General features: G+C 36.1%; 1 protein-coding gene across 2 annotated transcripts; it reads right to left on the bottom strand.

The window, feature by feature from the left end:
* Positions 1 to 5,817: 5,817 nt before the first annotated feature.
* Positions 5,818 to 20,084, bottom strand: LOC589508 (ubiquitin carboxyl-terminal hydrolase 10). 2 transcript variants are annotated; one of them, XM_789146.5, is made up of 14 exons: positions 19,994 to 20,084; positions 18,569 to 18,655; positions 17,816 to 17,861; positions 16,121 to 17,215; positions 15,249 to 15,340; positions 14,162 to 14,268; positions 12,416 to 12,554; positions 11,822 to 11,933; positions 10,812 to 10,951; positions 9,852 to 9,977; positions 9,359 to 9,451; positions 8,477 to 8,621; positions 7,868 to 7,933; positions 5,818 to 7,202 (listed from the first exon to the last, which is right to left on the bottom strand). In XM_789146.5, exons 1-14 carry the CDS (start codon positions 20,009 to 20,011, stop codon positions 6,997 to 6,999), a joined length of 2,472 nt encoding a protein of 823 aa, XP_794239.4. In that variant the 5' UTR covers positions 20,012 to 20,084; the 3' UTR covers positions 5,818 to 6,996. The 2 variants fall into 2 exon arrangements, with proteins under 2 accessions (XP_794239.4, XP_011683061.2); XM_011684759.2 differs by having other exon boundaries at positions 16,121 to 17,209.
* Between the last annotated feature and the right edge of the window lie 1,790 nt (positions 20,085 to 21,874).

The raw sequence follows: 21,874 nt of genomic DNA, 5'->3' as shown, positions 1-21,874 counted from the left end.
TTACATTTTGGGTCACGAGGTCAAAGGTCAAAGGTCACAGGGCTCATTATGTATGCAAAAACAGCTTGTGATCGCGTTATCTGAACAACCGATTGATGGATTCCTGCCAAACTTTGGTCATGTATGTATCTTGCAGAGCTGATGAACTGATTAGATTTTGGGGTCACGAGGTCAAAGGTCAAAGGTCACAGGGCTCATTATGTATGCAAAAACAGCTTGTGATCGCATTATCTGAAGAACCGATTGATGGATTTCTGCCAAACTTTGGTCATGTATGTATCTTGCAAAGCCAATGAACTGATTAGATTTTGGGGTCACGAGGTCAAAGGTCACAGCGCACATTGTGTATGCAAAAACAGCTCGTGATCGCCTTATCTCAAGAACCGATTGATGGATTCCTGCCAAACTTAGGTCATGTATGTTACTTGCAGAGCTGATGAACTGATTAGATTTTGGGGTCATGAGGTAAAGGTCAAGGTCATGCGGCTCATTATGTATGCAAAAATAGCTTGTGATCGTATTATCATTAGAACAGATTGATGGATTCCTGCCAAACTTAGATCATTTATGTATCTTGCAGAGCCAATGAATGGTTCATAAGATCAAAGGTCATGGGCTCATTATGTATGCAAAAATAGCTTGTGGACGCATTCTCATTAGAACTGACAGATGGATTACTATTTAACTCGGGAAATCTTGCAGAGCCAATGAACTGAGTAGATTTTAGGGTCATGAGGTCAAAGATCAAAGGGTCATATATGTATATGAGAAATTGCTTGTAATCACGATATTCTGAGAACATGTTAATGGATTACAATTGAACTTGAATTTGAAAAATTTCTTCCGTTTTGGTTTGTAAAATTGCTCTATGACGGAGGCATCATTTTCGACTGCGCGCAGTCGAATTCCATCTAGTTTCCTCCTTCTTTTTCTAGCAAATGTCCTTTCATACTTTTCTATTTCCCTTTTTATTGGATGTATGCATGCATTGTTTAAAGTAAATTACTGTTTTGGTCAATTTGCAAATGGGTCTTACTTTGTTATTTATTTATGGTTAATCACAGATAAACTGTCACACAACATGACCAATCTGCTTCATTATGATTATCTCTGAAATGCTGATTATTTCTCAATTATCATTCGCAAGGAAGGTTTCTATTTATGTAAATGGTTTGAATAAATTAGAAAACATGTAAATTTCCACTATTAAAAAAAAACAATACAAGTTTTTAGGAAAACATGCAATTTTTCCTGTATTCCATGACTTGACCAACATTTACCAGTAAGATAAACTTAAAGGAAAGCTCCTGATTTTCTCGCATATGGCTTTAAAATTTCTCCAATATGGTTATTGGAATATGCTTTGTATTATCTTGCATTAGAAATTTGTACCATATGTGATTAATCGGGTGAAATGTATAGATATTCAGTTATCCAAGCAAAAAAGTGCAATATTACTTATTTTCTTGTCAGCTAAAGAAGTTTATTGAATAAATATATTATGTTGCCTATAATCAAAGCAGTCTCCTGGAGTGATTTTTGTATTATTAATGTTAAAGGCAAGATATTTCTTTGGTACATTTTACCAGGTATTAAAGATGTTTTAAAAAAAAAACTTTTGAGTTAAAGAATATTGAAGTTAAAGAATAACAAAAAATTCTATTCATAACCATAATTAAAGATCAACTCTAACTGTTTGGAGCCAGTATCAGAGTTAACACCCTTCTGGCTCCACGCAGATGAAGTTTAGTGTGTGATAATAGGGACTTTTAGATTTGCGTGAACTGATACGTGTGATGTCCATTCAAGGCAGTGCATTAAAAGGACGTCGACAGTAGCAATCCCCATAGTCTTTATGCAAATCTAAAAGTCCCTAATGTGTCTGAAAATGACAAGGTGATAATGGATGAGAAAGAGAAAAAATCTTGTACTAAATAAAGAAAACACAACCACAAAAACTAAATTCCTTTTGCCTTCAAAGCTTTTATTCAAGAATTGTATTTGAAGTCAATGTGAAATTCTGTTTTGATACAAGTACATTCAGACTGTACTTCAAAAGACCAAAACATAAAGAAATCCACAAAATAATCACGTTCTTTGAGTCTCCATCCGTGTGTTCAAAACTTAAGACCATATTATATAGCCTTCAAGACATATTAAAGAAGAAATAGAATCATAACATAAAAAATTCAATTTGATCAACAACAAAAACCTTGATTTCTTTACACTGAAATTATACATGCTAAGGTAGACTTAGAGTCTGGAAAACAGAAGTGAAGTAGCTCTTTGGGTAAATTGTTCATCATTTCCTGATTAGTTCACAACTTCGCAAGTTTGAGAAACATTTTTGGGTCTAATACACGAGGCATAGACTACATGGAAATGAAGAAATAAACACAAATTTGAAATTGCAGAGAAACTATATTACAAGCTTTGACAACGGAGCATTTTCTGCAAAGCTGGACAACACACGTATGATGTATGAGTTACAGGTCATTATAGTCTGTTGAGAAAAAAGCATTGAACTCCTTTAATCAGAGATTTAATCCCCTTTCGGCTGGCTTCCAGCAGTTGTTTGCTGGGACAGACTGCAACAGACAGCATCGATAAGGAGGCTTTGGTACAACGGAAGTAAATTCACAGTCAATACATTAAAATAATGGTAACCAAAAACATATGAACTAAAATCTTGATAAATGAGGAAAACAAGACTCGCAGTTTAAGATTCATAAAGCTCATATTGCTCTCACTTACATGTACATGTACTTTAGGAAATGGAAAGGGCAATAAACCCCCGGCCCCCCCACTCAGGTTTCAAAATGACCGCATGCGTGTTGCCAAAATGTCCTTTTCGTAACAAAAGAAAAAGGTCGAGCCGTATTGACTTTACACACCGGACTTTTGCTAAAAAGGGGGGGATGCTGAAAAAGGCTCGTATACAAAAGAAAAAGGTCGAGCCGTATTGACTTTACACACCGGACTTTTGCTGAAAAGGGGGGGTCGGTTGGAACACGCATATGCGTACCCTAAATAACACTGAGTGGGGGGGCCGGGAATAAACCATAATTGACTTAAAACAAAATAAAGGTAAATTGGATTTAAATTTGCTTTATCAATCACACAGCTCACTAAGAATTACCCTCAAACATTTCATATTCATCATTTTCTACCGAGACAAAAATAATGCATCTGCACTGCCCCTTTAGTACGTAAGAAAGTAAATTCTAAATCATAAAAAAGAATTTTCTTCTTCTTGTACATACATAAAGACTATTTCAAGCTCAAGAAAACTTCAAAGCTACCAGCACTTCAAAATAAAAGCTAATTTTGAACCAATGTGACAAACATGTGCTTCGTAAAAGAACACATAATTTAGACCATGGAAAATAAGGCACTTGAAAGTTTTCTTTAGCATGACACATTTTTTTCATACTTACACAAACAATTTGAGCAGTTGGAAGTTCAACAAGCACAATATGTTACATTAACATTAAACATTTGCAAAGTCTGTTAAAGTACAGCATAGATAAACATTTATAGTAAGCACATTTAGTATGTACTAATGCAAGAGTAGGTTAGGAGAATTGTGCAGTCTGAAACAATGAGATATAATTTCAAAAATTACTTTTCCAACAATATTTTTTTAGACACCATCTTGTATCCCAAGATGACATATTTGTTGAATTCTGTTTGTACCTGTTTTGATTCAAAGATAGACAGAAAGAAGGAGAGATAAGAGTGATACTCTGTGTTTAACCAGGCTTTTTATACTTGCAATTCTAGCAGTTATCATGATGACAAGAATAAGTAATCTTTATGCTTGAAAATCTTGAAAATTATGCAATCTGAAGAAAAAGACACAGATTTACACAGGACAAGATTTGGACTTCAGAACTGCACTCAAACATAGAGAAAAGAATAACGAATAATCTTACATACCATGAAGGTATGCATGATTTTCAACTGCTATTCAAAGTATGCAATTATTCATTTATTATTATTATATCATGACATGTCATACATGTAAATCAGACTTCACCACTCCCACCCTCATCCCCACCTCCCCCGACACAAGTACATATAAAATCATTAATTTTATGCAGTTTTCCTCATCCATCCACACAAAATTTTATCTCAACTATACACGTACATTTGCAACTCCTACATGTATATGCAACATTTCTGTGAGAAGGAAAAGAGATACATAATGTATGTCCAACACTTTACAAGTACCATTCTCCATCTCCACATATCCCGACTTTCATCTTATAACAATGACAATCTATAATGATAAATATAATGAACAGCAGGCAGGCTATTCCAAGCATTGTCCTGTCCCCCAATTGGGTTAGTACATTCATATTTAAATCGCCCCATTGTTATTTATGGTCCAGTTACATTTTGTTGCCTCATTACAGTTGCTTCGATCCATATTGAAGCGCAAGTCTGGTGTACTAAAACAATTAATTGTTAGTACCCAGTGATTCTAACAAGTTATTAGTCCTACTAGATCTTAAGGCAGACCACATAACAAGATATTAAAATAAAGACTTTCATTTCTGTCCTGTTATTTTCTCAAACCAAATACCTGAAGCTTGCCCAAAAGCCACTACACAAGCAATTAGTAATATTAAGACTTTCTCAAAATTTTCTCATTACAACAAAATTATTATACAGTGTACTTCGACATAGCCAACAGCAATAATTTAATATTCTACGGAGCACAAATGCTTCCCAGAATTTACGTTTCCTAGGTCCAGTGAACTTATCATATTGTGATTATTATACATACATGTACAGTATGTTGTGTTCATCAAATATACATACCACATGTATTGTGTATTTATTGTTATTGCTTACACATTCTTTGTACAGCTCTCTCCATAATAATTCCCTTTCGAAGGAAGAAAAAAGAAAAGAAAAAAAGCTATCCCTAAGTCAGGGCTAATCTATTCCTCACTGAAGCGATTTTATCTAACGTGGCCCATACGACATGTCTTTTTTCCCCACATACATGTATTTCATCCCCAAATAAAGAATTTGTTGAAATGACTAACAATTAACAAATAATCTTTTTTTTCTGCCAGTAGTCATAGTCATATCATGACATATATTATTCAAGGGTGAAATATATGAATAATTGAAATATGTAGTATGGGACGCACTGCACAGAATCACCAATCATCAACCTTGCACATGATAAAATAAAGATTTCACACTCAGTTTTATACAAACTATCAACATATCTCTAAGAGTTTGACTTTAACATCTATATGATTTACACTATGTACACAATTCATAGATCATCTAACACTTAATGTTCTCCCAAACTAGGCTTCTTATTTCATTTATTTACTTCCTTTAAAAGTTTAAATAAAGTATCAAATCTCTATTATTTCACAGTTTAGTTACTGTTTATAAATTAAATTCCTAAGTTCTTTGGGAGAAAAGTTAGCAGAAAAATACAAATATCTCTAATTATATTGGATCAATATTTATTTTAGCTTTACATATATTTGACTAAAATGTAGAAGTGCATCTAATCAATGCTTGTACAATGCACAAAACATATATTAATATTTACAATTGATATTGTGTCTTAACACATAATATAAAGCTTTTTAGACAATATTACATCTGACCAAGAATATAGAGAAGGAAGAAAGGATACAAAAGTAATGGAGACATATCAAATAAGGTTAATTTTCCCCTCATAACATTACATAATTCTTATGAACTTCACATATAAGAATAATGTGAGTTGCTTTGATTTTAGTGCGTAGAGGCATCACAAAATGGATTCCACTAACTCATACTCCTGTGCATGAAGTACATGAACATGCTTTGAAAATATTCTTACTCAACATATTTTCAAAATAATAGCATATTCTATATCTTGAAGAAATGGTGATTGGTGACAAATCTAACTGACATGGACTTCATATATTAAGTTCCAATTATTCTCTTTGAGGGGGTTAAATTGACAGAACGAACACTCTCCTTTGTTCCTTTCCAACAAATAATTTGAATTTGACAGTGTATAGGAGTTTAGCCTAACTGAAACATTCATATTTCTATCTTCAGCAATACAGCACTTTTCCATAGTATCCTCCTGGCACAGAGTGGACACAGAGGGGGCACACCAAAGTCCATCTGCAGCTGCCCTGCAGGTCCTTTGACCACCTCGTTCTTGGACGATTTATTCTGGACATCACAGTTTGCTTCATATTCCAATATATTGCAAGGTGAAATTCAAACAACACTAGATGATCCTCATTCACTTGACGAATTGGTGAACAGAACTTTCAGGAAAGAGGCTGATGGCGCATCTACATAGCTATCAGCTCTGGGATGGACACGTTTTAAGATACTACTTACTTAATCAAAGCAGCATGTTGGCTTTGTAAAATGCTTCCTCATATCTCCTCCGTTTGGATCGACTCTTATCTCTGTGTAACCATCACAATGTATCAGCAGTCGACCATGTTGCTGAGGCAAAGCGGATATCAGCTTTCACACACTGTAATTTGCAGCTTCCCGTTACCAGTCAAAAATGCTGGCACCATCACTCAAGTAGTTCATACTATCATCATCATCATCATCATCATCATCAATAGAACAGAATATTACTCGTTGCAACGACGCTGACGTTTGAAACAGATTGCTCCACTCTCTCTTCATTGCAATATACTGTAAGCATTCTGTGCAATGTTTTCAATCACATCAAAAAATAGTCTTTACTTTTGACATTTCAAGCAATCACATAAGAATCAAAGAAGAAAAGGAAAATGCTTAGTTCATAATATTCCGCAGCTGACATTGCATGGTAGAGCAAGCGTTTAACATCCATGCCCTTAAGGATCATCATCATCATCCATACAAAACTTGTAAAATATCACCTCTCAAAAGGGGTCTCCACGGTATTCCATTCAAAATTAGAAATCCGGTATCAAGATTTTCACATCACTTGTTGCTTCCAAGATCCATTGAGCACTCTCATGAAGCTGTAGGTTTTGTTAGCAAGTCTTTCCTACGATAGAAGAGCAAGTAGGGTATACATGTTGTTAGAGGCTTGATGACCTGGGCTGCCTTTACGGGCTTGACGATACCATCATCGCAACGCAACCAGGCACTGGTTCCTACGTGGTACACGTCCGTTATGTAATGACCCCCCGAGGCCTCCTTCCCTGTGTGGTACACAACTGCAAGAGAAAACATAAAGTTGAGTCAGATTATTAACATCAAAATAAAAAGTCCCGCTCTTGCATAGCCAATATCACATCATGATATATAATGTCCCTAGATGCGCTTCTAAAAATCTTCTGAAATTATGACCCCAGCTTCAGCTCCAGAAACCGTTATAAGCACACAGTGCATTTCATGATGCAAGGTTTCCAGATTAATATCAATATTCTTTGTACAGTATGAGATGGGAGCATAATAAACATTGCTACATATCCTAAATCATCTTCCAATCTTTCCTTGTATTTTCAAATTTATATAATTGGGTACTTAACCCGAATAGTAGTGAAAGAGAAACACCCCTTGAAACACAAACTTGGCTAAGAGGAAGCTTGTAATAATGTTTACCAGGAAACATACTAAACTTCATGTACATAGTTCCACAGGTTGGCTCTCTATTTCGCACTTGATTTGTTTCATGCAACAATGCATTACCTATTCCTTATATAATACTGATGAATCATAACCGTATATACAAAAATAGCAAAAACAACAACAACAAAGTACTTCCTACAAAAGAACTACTGTGTCTTGTACTACGGAATTTCGATGATACTGAAAAGGCAGAATATATTGAAAAGACAAAAAGGATTTATTTCTTCAAAGTACTTTAAAACAAAGTTACCTGCAAACAGCTTGTAAGTTCTTTGAACTAGTCCAATTCGAGACTTGGTATTTGGAGAGATAAGGTCTGAAATAAAACAATGACAAGAAAATATTAAATAAACACAAATTAGGCCCCAGATCTAAACAAATCAAATATTGTCTTTTAGCCATGGACTCATACAAACTTTAACAGCTGTAACACCTTTTATTGCTCCATGTGAGTGTGTGTAATGGGGTTTTTACAGACATGTATCAATCAGATATGACTATTTACATACTGATATGTCCATAAAACAAACATTAATCATTGATTACAACACTTACAACATTATCATGTGACTGCGCCAACATTATCATGTGACTATGCCAACATTATCATGTGACTATGCCAACATTTTCATCAGAAATAAGACACAAGGAGACAAGTATTAACCAGGGTTGCTTCTGTTCATTCTATACTTTGATTAATACAAACTGCATCTCATGATACAAATGGTATACCTACCATTGATCAACCATCACAATTCATTGAATCCATTGTAATTTCACGAAGCAAGATAAACTGTTGTTTGTCAAACGATATCACAATACTGTAAATCTTGGTGCAAGTTGCTTCCGTGTAACTTACCCTTATTAATTTCTATCTCCATGGCATACTCAATTTTCTTCATGAGCTTCTGGCATCCTCCAGACTTATCATAGAGGAACCTCTTGAGATGCAGAATGAGGACCGGTGGAAGCTCTTCTAGAGTGATGCGACGGAACGCTTCAACCTGAAAACAATGAAACAACCATTTTGGTTACAAGGGAAGAGTACTTTGAAATTTATCAGAATTTACCAGATTTCCGATTGACCAAGGTGGCAAGGTCTACTATTATCTACCACTGTGAGCTGTGTGCTAACACAAGTTGAGAAGCCTGTATTGTTATCCAGTACTAACAATCATCATTACTTCATTAAACTTTTAAATATATCTCATACATCATTAACAAGTCATTTGTTGACAAGTCATGAATGAAATATCAAGTTAAATAATTTGCATATGTACACAAATTATATTTCACATTATAAGATTGTATATTGTAACACATTGTTAAGTATTCTTATTTTTTAGAGTATCGATTGTAATAGTAAATTCATCAGTTTTGTTTTGTTACGTTTTCTAAACTGATTTGTACCAAAATACTTTGTTTAGCTGTTTAAGGGGTTCGACTAGACTAGCACATGTGCTATTATCTGGCCCTTTTTACCAACCAATAATTTCTCTTGTATATGTAAACACATTGTTTGAAATGTATTACTGTATTGCTGTTGGTAAATAAAATCAATCAAAAATTCTAAAATAATTTCCCTGATATATACATCTGATCACAAATTGGTGTTAACTTTGGCAACCCTCTTGCCACAAATAAATTTAGGGTTTCAGAGAGGTATAACAAACCATTTCCAACAAGGGAACGTTTCTTGTATGAATGAAGATATGTTTTTTAAAGCATTTCTGTTACTTACTTCTTTCTTGGTCTTGTTTGACATAAAACCATGAACAGACTCTCTGTTTCCAAGGTTATCCAAGGCATGCTGAACAGACCAGATGTCCTGAGACTGGGATTAATAGCAGAAACGGATAAGAAATACAAAGGGGTCACACAAGGCACAAGCTAATCCTCTTTTCCACATTATTACATTTCCGATACACTTTCGGTGTTCTCCTGGGTATCTAATAAGAGAGGAGTATTGAGACTAAAAGATCTGCAAACTCGTTATGGCACATATTAAAAGAGATGTTAAGAAAATATTCCATGGTAATTTTTTCAATATCACAAAATCTTTAATGGTAAAATAAAACATTTTAATAGTAATATTTAATATTTTAAAATAGTTGAATTGTTCATTAATCAAATACCCTAAGAGGAATAGCAAGGGGTTTACTAAAGTGATTGTGCAATGTGCACCCAGAATTTCATGTGAATGGTGCAATGTCAGGAAGCAAGCACACACTTACCTGAATGTCTAGCTGGAGGGAGAAGAATGGCTGAAGAGTGGCAGACTCCTTTGAGCCATGCTGGTGAAGAGCGGACCTCATGATGCCACCAAAGATCTTAGACAGGGGGGAACTTGAGAACTGAGCCTGCAAAGAGGAATCATATCAAAGATAGGACATCGTTGAGTGGCGTCAAGAGCTACTTATAGAGGGATAGATAGAAACTCAAATGTTGCTTCAAATGATCTAAGAGGCTGTTCACACCGTATTGAGATAGCGCGGTCTATCGTAGCACCCCCTTTTTTCTAGCGCGCGCTAGACCGCGCTATCTCTCGTGGACCACCCCCAAGAGGTGCTCCAGTGGCACGCCGTTTTGGCTCGCCGCCGTGGCTCGCTGTTGGGCGGACCGAAACGACGTTGAACCTTCCAAACCGCAGAGATAGCGCGGTCAAGCGCGCACTATCTCTGCCCGTGTGAACAGCCTCTTAGACAGGGGGGAACTCGAGAACTGAGCCTGCAAAGAGGAATCATATCAAAGATAGGACATCATTGAGTGGCGTGAAGAGCTACTTATAGAGGGATAGATAGAAACTCAAATGTTGCTTTAAATGATCTTAGACAGGGGGGAGCTCGAGAACTGAGCCTGCAAAGAGGAATCATTGAGTGGCGTCAAATGCTACTTATAGAGGGATAGATAGAAACTCAAATGTTAGATGGGATACAATATCCTCATTGACTTCTACATGTCATTCAAAATGTAGTAAATGTTTTTGTTCCAGGATTGGCCTGTTTAGTTACAAAAGATCCTGTAAAACATGATCTGCTTAAGTCTACTATACTGAAGTTCAGTCAAGGAAGAGGAAGGAATTGAAGAAGAGCCCTGACAAAAAATAATAAAATACTTTAATATCAATGAGAGAAATCACACTGATGCAACACCAAACCAGAAAAGTATTTTTTGTACATTGATAAAGTACTGACCTTCCTTGTGATACTGGTCTTGTTACGTGGTCCAACTTGCTCCCATTCATCATCATCGCTTCCTTCCTCCGGGTGACCATTACCTACATCACCGTTAGCAACAGCTACTGATGATGATGCTGGACCATTCTGCTTCGAGTCTAGTCAAAGACAAAAACAATATTGTTAAAAGTGAGGGGAACAGTCCTCTTCGATTTATCATTGCTACAAAACCTGAAACTGACTTCAGAATAACACCTCTTGAACATTCTTCACACTTCCAACCTATCCAAATTCATCAGGATTTTTATTCTACTATAAAATTCATATTAATAAAACTATTTTGCAAAGAAACTCTAAATATTCTGCAGCCCATGTGGTCCATTGACAGCCAGAATGACATTAACTCATATAAATTAAACACAGTAATAGTCTTATGGCTCTACAGGATAGTGTGTTCTTGATCCAAGGATTGTTGATAATACATTATACACACTTCAGTTATAACGGGAGGAGAGACGGTTACAGTGATTCACTTTGCTCTTTGCACTCTCAGACACATGTGACACTAAATACTAATATAATATTTGATGGCTTTGAGTGTAATACAAGAATATTTTGCTTGAGCTATGACAATATCGGATACAAGCATATATTGTCATAGCGAGATCAATATATTCTTGTATCACACGAAAATAAAGCCATACAACATTATTATCATCAATATTATCTATATCATCTATATAAGCTGCCATTTTGTGTGTGGATCATTGTGACCGCTACGCTCCGTTGTCAGAAGGGACACCAGTTTTGCACATTGGGTACAGTGACCGGGTACTAGCGTGAGTGTTGTTGATTTCCGATAATCAAGCAATATTGTAATGACAGTTGAGCTCCAGGATGAAAGAGCAATACGAAAACAATATTGATCTGTCATCCGAGTACTGCGCTTAAGATATTAAATACACTGATTTATTGTATCACTTGGAATCCTTATATAGATAATAATTAGTAATACTTTGTTGGCTTACCATTAGCTTGGACATCCTCTCCGTTATAAAGCTGGATGAGAGAAGTCATCTCATCATGAAGACCATTCAGCAAACACGATAGGAATTCTTCAGCATCTTCCTGTCGGCCATGCTGCTCAGACAGCAAAAACAAAACAGAGCACGATTACAGGCGTTGGAATCAAAACTACTAGATGCAATATATACAACATAATATGGTGTGTGTTTTGTGACAGTTTTTGATTAAAAAAGGCAGATGCATATCTGATCTACTCGCTTCTTTTTGTACTCTATATACTTGTGATTATTAACAATATTAAGATCACTCTAGTATTGACATCTTCAAAAGTTAAAACTATCTATACATGTACATTTTAGACAATGTTAGCAGTAACCAAGCTTAATTTAGACATTGATAGTAGGTACGTCTTATACGAGTAGTCACAGCAACAAGCTCTAGCACTAATCACTGATGGCTTAAAAAGAGTTACATTTATTTCAATATGTTTTGTAAATCTTGCTTTAAATGACCCATCTTTCACCTGACCGGAACTGGTTGACCCAGCTTGACCTGACCAACCTGACCTGATTTGACCTTGTGTGTAAGTGTCTTACCTTGACAGAGAGGGAGGTGTTGGCAACAGAGAGCATCTGATAGATGACGGTTGGCTCAAAGCATGTACCAGTACGGATGTCGAGAGGTGAGCGTTTAGAGAGGCCCTTCATCTCCTGGAACTCCTTCAGAAATTTATACCTGTTCAAATCAAGCACATGAACATCAAGCGAGGAATTATTGACTTGTCCTAATCACAATTACTATCAATCTGTTATGATTGCAGGATCATCATTGCAATTAATACTGACATGTGAACTTATGAAATGGGTGTTTTGTAAATGTCTATAATATAAAAAAACTAGATGGAACTTCGACTGCGCGAAGTGATGCCTCCGTCATAGATCAATTTTACAAACCAAAACGGAAGAAATTTTTCAAATTCAAGTTCAGTTGTAATCCATTCACAGGTTCTCAGAATATCGTTATTACAAGCTATATCTCATATACATGTATGACCCTTTGATCTTTGACCTCATGACCCCAAATGCAAGATACATACATGCCTTAGGTTTGATGGTAATCCATCCATCGGTTCTAATGATACTGCAATCACAAGCTATTTGCATTACATGAGCCCCATGACCTTTGACCTTGACCCGAAAATCTAAGCAGTTCATTGCCTCAGCAAGATACATACATGTCCTGAGTTTCATGGTAATCTGTCCATCTGTTCTAATGATGTGATCACAAGCTATTTTTGCAAACATAATGAGCCCTGTGATCCTTGACCTCATGACCCCAAAATCTAATCAATTCACTGGTTCTGCAAGATACATACATGACCTAAGTTTGGCAGGAATCCATAAATTGGTTCTTGAGATAACGCGATCACAAGCTATTTTTGCATACATAATGAGCCATGTGACCTTTGACCTCGTGACCCCAAAATCTAATCAATTCATTGGCTCTGCAAGTTACATACATGACCAAAGTTTGGTAGGAATCCATCGGTCGGTTCTTGAGATAACGCGACCACAAGCTATTTTTGCATACATAATGACCCCTGTGACCTTTGACCTTTGACCTTGTGACCCCAAAATCTAATCAATTTATTGGCTCTGCAAGTTACATACATGACCAAAGTTTGGTAGGAATCCATCAGTCAGTTCTTGAGATAACGCGATCACGAGAACGGGACGTACGTACAGACGGACGGACAACCCGAAAACATAATGCCTCCGGCTACTTCGTAACGGAGGCATAAAAATAGCTTGATCAATATCAATTCTTTTTCAAAACAACACAAAATACCACAAGTAATTGAAGTAAAACATCATTTTGCCATTTATTTATTCTTCTTCCTCAGCCAAAAAAATACACGGGGGCTCGGGGCGAAATAGCCCCCGAAATGCCTACAAGAGCCCCCCAAAATAAAAAAGAGCCCCTGTAAATGTGCATAGAGTTCAATGCAAAACAAATTTTAGAGTGTTATGTTCATGCAGGAAAGCTTGAAAAGTAGCCCCCGAAAAATAAATATTAATTTTTTCCCTGTTCTTCCTCCTCCTACTCCTCCTTGTCCTCATCATCAACTTCCTCAATACCATCATCTCCAACATCAGGGTCATTACATTATCATCATCCATCAACATTTAACCCCAAACCATACTCATTGATAACATCATCCTTATCACAACCACAATCATCATCATTACCTCGATTCAAGCCTCTTTGATTCAAGATCAATAGCATTTTCCATAACGGCTGTAAGACCATTCTGGAAGATATTTTCGGTCTGGATTACTCACATGGCATCAAGCATGGGTGTTGAGCTTGACTTGCGTACTCCGTTGTTGAGAGGCATATTCCTCATAATGTGGTAGAAAGGTGGGCAAGATAGCAACGCTTGAAGAATCTAGTTCCCGTCAGTCAAAGAAATCACAACAAATTTGTAAAGCTCCCATTATAAATCACATGCAAAAGGTAAGACAATTTTTTTTTTGCTTCTAAAAACAAAAAAAGGGAGTACCTATAAGTCTACTTTAATCAACAGCTTGCAATCAGATGTAGAATAACACCAAGGTTGACGGAATTAAAATACCCAATAACGGGAATGTAAACAAGTGATCTATTCACATAATATGTCACAAGCTTACATGGCAACTACAGCAAGTAGGACAAAACATTTCACAAGTAATGTTTGTCAAATCTTTTACAATCCAACACTGAAACTGATACAGAACTAAGAACAATGAATACAAGTACTGTATGTACTGCTGTAACAGCATACAAGTAAACCACCCTATAAAATATCAGTTTATTAACATACACAACTGCAGAAAAGGTGTCCCTGAACTCATGATCACTAGATGCCAAACAGCTTTCACCTTATAATATCTATATTTGTTTTGAATTGTATCTTTGTATTTTATCAGTATGTACATAATTGTTTTCCCTCTTTTTCTATCTGTCCCCTTTCATCCCCCCCCCCCCCCTCTCTCTCTCTCTCTCTCTCTCTCTCTTTCTCTTTTTCCTGTTTTCCCATCTCTCTGAATCTTTTTATCTCTCTTTCTTTTTTAACTCAAATTTTTAAATTGAAATATTGTATAAGATTAATGGTATACAGTACACATATACACGCTCTTCATAATTATGTAGATTTTAGTGTGCTATCTTGAAATGTATACTTGTTTTTTTTCAGCAATTTACTCATGTGCAATTCAGTTACTTGTTACTGTGATATCTCTTGAAATGTATAATTGTCTTTACCATCAATGTTTTATTAATGCACAATTCAGTTACTTGTAACTGCGATACATGGAAATGAATCAATAAATACCATTTATCTATCTATCTATCTATTCATAGTTACATGTTCGTATTAAAAGAGGATACACTGTTGATGTAGCACCAGTTGGCGGTATTGATGAGACCCCTTGGCTGCAGGTTCATAGGATGGTGTGATGGCATCACCTTACTCAAGTGTTCTGACAAAAACAATTAGAGACAAAAAGAAGAATCAAAATAGGTGACAAATCAATCATTGAAAATTCGTCAAGAGTACAAGTAATTAATACAAAATGAGAATCAAGTCCAGAATTTTGGACCATTATCAATGTTTTTAATCAAAATATTTTGGACCAAAACAATGACAGACAAAAAGAAGAATCAAAATAGGTGACAAATGAATCATTGAAAATCCATATAAAGTATACATGCAATCAATACAAAAGGAGAATCAAGACCAGAATTTTGAATATTATCAATGTAATTACAATAGGAGAATCAAAACGGGTTCAAATGAAGAGTCGATACGAAATTTCAAATCCTCGTTGAAGCAAACAAACAAGACATGAATACCTTGATGAAACAACGCAAAAGACTAACATGAAGGTAGATTTTGATGTTGAACAGAAGATATGTGTTTGCTAAAAATTTGATAGATATCTTTGCCTTTCAGAGAGAGAGAGAGAGATCTTATAGAAAAATTAATACATATGATATGGTGAAAAGAAAACAAGTGATTGCCTAATGCAAACCGCATGTCATTTTACTTGCATATAGCCATACATTAGCCATGCAACATACATTGAGAGGGACCTGGCAGAGGCCGATGACATGGCTCTCAAATTTACTAGACATTGGGAATCAGTAGTGTGAAACCCTTAAATGAGGAACATTCACTTTAATAACTCTGGATTGGCTTAAAACATAAGGAAAATCTCAAACTGATTCCAAGTAGAAAAGTTTTGGAAAATGCTCCTTACCTCCTAATCTTTTTGCATGTGGATCCTTATCCGTTGTGACCAAAGAGACGGAACCGTCATCTAGCTCCTCTCCAGGTAACGGATCAGAAGAAACACTGATAGCCACATAGGGCGCACTGGATGGCTGTCCTGATTGAACTCCAGAGCCTCCCTTGAAGAGACTAGCCCAGGACTTGGCTGCTGGAGGAGTGGCAGAGGGCGCTGCAGCTGCTCGCTTCGGGCCTCCGAACCCTTCCGCCGTGGCTGCAGGGAAGCTCTCATCGAACGAATCGCCACTCTGCACATTAGGGGATGTGCTCTCGCTGGGTGAAATGTGTATGATGGGTACAGACGGCACACTGGAAGCAATGCTATTCCCTTGCTCAGTATTGGCATGAGCATCATTCACGTCACCTATATTCACCGTCTCCACAGCAGGCATTATAACAGTACCACTTGATGGCACTGATTCGTCATGGCTATCTGATTTGATTTGTTGATCATCAGACACATCAGCTGTTCTTGGAGGCACATAATCAGTGCTTTGATATACTGATTCCATATTATATGAACTAGTTCTCCCTGTGCTCTTCTCATCTGCATTATATTCATAGCTAGGAGTAGGGGCTGCGGCTGCTTCAGACTGGTATTCATTCTGCTCAGTAGACCCAGATGGGGGCATGTATTCTCCAGTCCCACCATACTTAGAGTCCTCTCTCACGCTTCCGTTCTCAGCGCCGCTCATAGTATCATAGTAGTTGTTGTAGTACTCTGGATCACGGCGCTTCTTGTTGCGTCTCTTCTTCGAGCTGTCATCCTGCTGCGAATCGTTCCCACCAAACACAGCAGAGCTTCGGTCAAGGGGATCGGTGGCTGCATTCCCGGCCGACTGGTTGACCCATTGCTGGGAGTGGACTTCTGGGTATTCCCTGGTCACTTGACCTCCTTTAGAGGACTTGTTCGCCAAGCCATAGAAAGAGTTTGGAGGACTCTCGGAGGAAAGCACTGATGTTGCTGCCACATTGTTACCAACAACCTGAGTACTCTGTAGTGTCGATTGTTTCAGGAAAGCTTGCTGGTTGAGGGTACAGTTAGCACTCCCTACATTCCCTGCAGCTTAAAAAGAGAGGAAGAAATTAGGATGATGATCATCATATTACAATTATTAACAAGTCGTAATAAACTTTTTGCTTGCTAGATCATGTTGACAAGATAACTAACACAAGTTCTCAAATATACACTCTGAATGCCTAGAAATTAAGTTTATAAAATGTAAACATGCAATTTAACATATTCATATTTCCTTGTATCACTCAATAGTGGTATAATTTATTCCACATTGTTTTTAGTGCCATGCAGTATTTGCTCATCTGCCTTGCAGTATAAGAACTTTCAAATAATGAAAATATCATGTCAATCTTTTTAAAATTACTTGTTTCAACAAATGGAAATGTGATTTTTGAATGCCTTCAGAATCCCAGTTAAACATTTTCTTTCGAGAAGTCACATCATTTGTTATGATATACATGTACAGGAATTTTTTAATTTCATGGTAAAATTCATTATCCTTACAAAACTTTACAAAATGCTTTTAAATGGTTTACCGGTAAACTAGAGCTTGGGTGAAAGTCACACCCACAGATATATTTAGAGTAGAAGTTATGATATAGCTGACAATATAAGTTTCAATGAAAGTAATTCTCTTTAGATCCTTACCACTTGGCACAGTGCTCCTAGCAAGGCTCTTGTCATCCCAAGGAAACTGTGTGAGAGAAAGAAAGTAATTACATATAAACAGGGGTGAAATCACGACTCATCAAAATTTGATTGTGATTTTTGTCATCAAAACATTATAAAAACTGTTATTCATTCAGACTGTATATCCCTGAAATCCCAAGACTTGATGATACAAATGATAGGTTTCGGTTCTTATTTTTTCTTCTTCAAAAAAAAAAAAGGGAAAAAAAGAAGAACATTTTTCACAATTGTACACACTGGTTTTGTATCAGTTTCTTATTGCCTTATACGGACATGTACAGTGGTGTATGTTGAAGTATATCTTATTTGTTCCAATTTTCCTGGTTTATTGTACATGTACATGTGAAGATGATTAAATCAGCATTTTAATAGAAACGCGGCAGGATTTCATGAAACTGTCTTTAGTACACAATTTCAATGGGATGTCGGTTAACTTGTACTTATGACGGTTTCGTGAGACGCTGGCCGGATCTTTAGCCAGGAGGGCATCTGGGCATCCAAAAGACGCCCAGTGTTGTGACGGATGTTCTTTACTCTTTTATGATTTTAGTCCACATCATTTAATGGCAGCCCTTTATATTCCCAAATCCTGGGTAGCCTTTTTTGCAATTACCCATGGAGAATTATAATAATGATTTTAAACGAGAGCGATCTAGCACTAATTCTCCAAACCATGTATGAGATATAATGCAACATTTGTTATAGATTTACCTCAACATCAGAGCTTTGCAGGGGGTCCTGGAAGATGGCTAGATATTCCTCCAAGCACAGAGCACTGAAGTCTCCAAATGTTACGTCCTGTCAGCAATAGAAATGATAGAAATGTATGTTGACTGTCTCATAAAAGTTTATACAATGCTTATTTCAGGTTTTAGGATTGGAATTTGTTTTTAGAGAAACTAGCTAAGTTATTAATTCTGGGTTATCATGCAGTAGACAAGTTGTAAAGGACAAACTAACAAAACATGTTGAAAATGTGTATCCACTTGAGAAGTACAACTTATACATGTAGACTATAGACTATAACTATACGATAAAGAAACATGTTATGCTTATGGGTTAGGACTACAAACTCAATTTCATTATCTTTCTCTGTACATTTTCTGACAAAATCACTTGGCAAAAATCATTTTTGCTTGTCGTTTTCAACATTTAGTGATAGTTCAAGTATCATTTGATTCTATGTAGACCTATTTTCCACCATGACCAGAACATAAAGTAACCTGTAACTTGGCACAAATACAGTAATTATACAAATGCAATGATGTAAAAGTAAAATATGTGATATTTTGTAAGATTTGCATAAAATGAAAATGGTTTTCTTCAGTAAAATGTTTTATTGAAAATTAATGCTGACAATTGGACTTTTCACCACAAATGTTCAGAAAAAGTAAAAGTAAATTTAACATCAGCATTATGAAAAGTGAAACAAACATGTCAAAATACATTCACAGATTTCCCCTCTTCCAATTCCACTCATAATGAATTTGTAATTTTAAAAAGTTAAACGATTTTTACGTTATTCTAAACTAATTAAAGTCTGAGAAAAGAAAGAAAGAAAGACAGAAAGGCAAAGTCTGATGTAGATCTTTGAATCATAACATATTTTAGACCTTTATCGGGTCTACTACTGCTTCAAAGAAAGAGAATAAACTGGGACAAGCACAAGTCAAGTAAGTGGCCTGTTTGATTTCTGTAGCAGAAGAACAAGGAAAGAAGTTCAGCAGAAAAAAAATCATGAACATGAAGTCATGATGAAACACAAAAACTACCAGAATATGCTATAGATCTACTACTAAGTTAGGAGCTGGTGTATTCAATACAAAGGACATCAATCAACTTTCAGCTTAAACATGATTAAGAATGAGAGAGACTTGCACCTGGGAAATTAGAGCTGCAAGTGCAAGCAAGTGCAACTGAAAAGTGCAAACCGATGCAATGCCATTCCATTGCCATTGGCATTGCACACATTCACACTGCACTGTGCACAATCAGCACAGGCACAGAGACAGCTGCAGAAAAGGGAAGCAAATTCGTATTTCTGAACGATGAATCAAATATATCTGTATTAACAAAATATTCCAAAGGAATGATTTACATTTTAACTTATTGAAAAAGTTTAGAATAAGAATTTACCTCGGCAGATGCAGCCATTCTCTCTGATTTCTACAGTCATGCTTCACACATACAAGTCGCCATTTTGATAGCTCGCCCTCTATTTGCGCATGTGCAGAAATACGTATTGAGAGAAAATATTCACGGTGAGAAGGCCTATAAATATAATGGTAGGCCTATAGGCCTATTATATTTGAAATGCTATTAATGTTTTAATTGTTTTATATATCTTCAAAAAGATATACAACATGTATAAACGATATAAATAAAAATGCAATAGTACTTGTATAGTAGGCCTATCGCAAAAGGCAACAACTCAGTGACATTCTTTGGTAGCTTTCCTCTTTAGGCCTATTTTAGAGAGAGAGAGATCGTGGAGACGACTTTATTTTACTTCATTCTTTTATAAAATAATTATGATGATGATGGAGATGATGACGATTGCAGATACTACTACTACATTACTACTTCTACTACAACTACTACTACTACTACTACTACTACTACTACTACTACTCACTACTACTTTTTCAAGATTTCATGAATTGTCTTTTTTACATATAGGAAAAGTGCCCCTTTTTTAATTATAGGTGCCCGTTCCACAATCTTATATTGCCCCGGCCTTAGTTTGATAAGTGCTCCTTCACCAATGATAATTGTCCCAATTCAAATATGAGTGGTGCCCCTTCATCTTTAACAAGTGCCCTTTTCTTTCTGATAAATGCCTTTTTCTTTTTTTAATAAGAGCCTCTTCCCCTTCTCATAAATGCCCCCTCCTCGCACCTCTGATTAATGCCTTTATTAAAATCTGATAGGTGCCCCTTTTCCCTCGACAAGTGCCCATTTCATTTTGTAATAAGTGTCCCTATTCATCTCAGGTGAGTAACCATTATCAGGTATAAGAAGTGCCCCTTTACCTCTTATAATTGCCAGTTTTCAAATCTGAGCGGTGCCCCTTATATTTTGACAAGTGCCTCTTTTATTTTGAATGCCCCCCGTTTCATTCTTATAAGTGCCCTTTTTTAAATCTCCGGTGAGTGCTCTTATTCAAATATTGAGAGGTGCCCCCTTTAACTTTGTAATAAGTGCCACTTTCCTTCGATAGTTGCCGATTTTCCTTTGTAATTAGTGCCTATATCAGGTGCGAGAAGTGCCCCATTTTTACTTTGACACGTGCTCCTTTTTTCTAATTTAGTGTTCTTTTTCCATTTGGATAAGTGCTCTCTTTCCTTTCACCATAAAATGTGCTCACAATTAAAGCTACTAAGATTAACTTTTTAAATGCTCGCTTGCACTTAAAGTTCATATAATTATGTTTTGTCTCCTCTTTGTAAGATGTAATTTTTCGCTCTGCGACCTCACAAATCAATACTATCTACTGCTACTATGCTACTACTACTATACTATCTACTGCTACTATACTACCACTATTACCTCCACTTCTACTACTACTACTACTACTACTACTACTACTACTACTACTACTACTACTACTACTACTATACTACCATCTTTAAAAAAACTCTTTCATGCACAGACCAGTTCAAACAATTTATACCCCAAAGAGCACACAATAGAACTTTGCGAAGAAATAACAAGATCCCTGAACCCAGGTGCAAAACTAAACGTATGCAGAATAGCCCAATCCCAGATTTGATCCGTTTGTATAACAAAAGTTTTTTATGATTGTATTTAATATACTCTGAAACAAATTACAATTTCATATTCCTTAGTATATAATTAATTCATAAATTTGAGGTCTGATTTTTTTTAGTCAAGTTAGTCAATGTATTTTATATGACATGAAGAATGCGATGCATATCTATATTTATATCTTAATATCTCTAATGTTCACCTTATAATATTCATATTTGTCTTGCAATGTATCTTTGTATTTTATCA

Source organism: Strongylocentrotus purpuratus, unplaced genomic scaffold, assembly GCF_000002235.5.
Source record: "Strongylocentrotus purpuratus isolate Spur 01 unplaced genomic scaffold, Spur_5.0 spur5_scaffold_8, whole genome shotgun sequence".
NCBI classification, from domain to species: Eukaryota; Metazoa; Echinodermata; class Echinoidea; order Camarodonta; family Strongylocentrotidae; genus Strongylocentrotus; species Strongylocentrotus purpuratus.
The sequence above is the reverse complement of the archived record's forward strand: the minus strand, read 5'-3'. Positions and strand labels throughout refer to the sequence as shown.

Coding starts and splice junctions, on each gene's coding strand:
- LOC589508 (XM_789146.5), bottom strand. Junction 11,934..12,415: donor ACACCTCCCTCTCTGTCAAG/GTAAGACACTTA, acceptor CTGTCTGAGCAG/CATGGCCGACAGGAAGATGC. Junction 8,622..9,358: donor CAAACAAGACCAAGAAAGAA/GTAAGTAACAGA, acceptor CATTGTTTTCAG/GTTGAAGCGTTCCGTCGCAT.